Source organism: Tupaia chinensis, unplaced genomic scaffold, assembly GCF_000334495.1.
Source record: "Tupaia chinensis unplaced genomic scaffold, TupChi_1.0 Scaffold000066_1, whole genome shotgun sequence".
In the NCBI taxonomy this organism is placed as follows: domain Eukaryota; kingdom Metazoa; phylum Chordata; class Mammalia; order Scandentia; family Tupaiidae; genus Tupaia; species Tupaia belangeri.
In genome coordinates this window covers 1,038,486-1,039,253 of record NW_006159525.1, presented here as the reverse complement: position 1 = coordinate 1,039,253, position 768 = coordinate 1,038,486, and the positions used below count along the sequence as shown (strand labels likewise).

The 768-nt window shown below is 60.5% G+C and overlaps 1 protein-coding gene across 1 annotated transcript in view; it reads right to left on the bottom strand.

The window, feature by feature from the left end:
- LOC102501742 (piezo-type mechanosensitive ion channel component 2) overlaps positions 1–768 on the bottom strand; it is a 76,377-nt gene that overhangs the window by 17,747 nt on the left and 57,862 nt on the right. The window contains exon 42 of the mRNA XM_027766593.1: positions 464–611. Coding sequence (XP_027622394.1) covers positions 464–611 — 148 coding nt within the window. The remainder of the gene's footprint in view (positions 1–463; positions 612–768) is intronic.

The window sequence follows — 768 nt, the reverse complement described above, 5'->3', positions numbered from 1 at the left end:
GTGCGTGCCCAAGATCCCGAGAGGAGAATCGAGGAGAAGGGATTGCGGCATGGCCATCCCCCCTGGGGGGTGATTTCTCGCTTTCTGTCTCTCTGTCTCTCTCTGTCTGTCTGGCGAGCGCACGCGCCCTATAGCAAAAACCTCTCCAAAAAAAAAACAAAACTGAATAAAAGGAGCCGAGGTGGGGGCATGTTCCACGCTGGCAATGCTGTGGCCCCCGCTCAGAGCCGCTGTCTCCTGTGGAAGTGGGGGTCAAGTGGCAGCCGCTTCATCGTGGCTGTGAGCACACAGGTGACTGCTGGGAGAATTCAGCACAACTCTGCGTCTTCTCAGGGACTGGCTATAAACTCCGCGAGGCCGCGAAACCAGGGCCTGGGCCAAGCTGGCGCACTGGGCAGGGCAAGCCCCTCGCTGCTCTGGAGAGATGGGAAAGCCGCCAGCTCTCAGCCTCCTGCCCACCCACCTTCTCAGACTCTCGCCAGCACTTCAGGATGAAGATGTTTGCGTACAGGTCCTCCAGGCAAACCCAGTTAGACAGGCTGAGGGCGGTGTCCGTCCACACCCAGTCTGCCACAGCCCTTAGCTCCAGGAGGAAAGGCACCATGCGGAATCTGGAGCAGAGACCACCCTCAGGCTGGGGCACCGCACCCCTGTCCTCGCTGTCCAGCCGTGGCATCCTCCCACCCGCCCGATGTCCAGCCTCGCCCGCCAGCTCGTCCACTCCATCTTAGCTCACACCTTTCACCTCAACCACTATCTACCCCAACC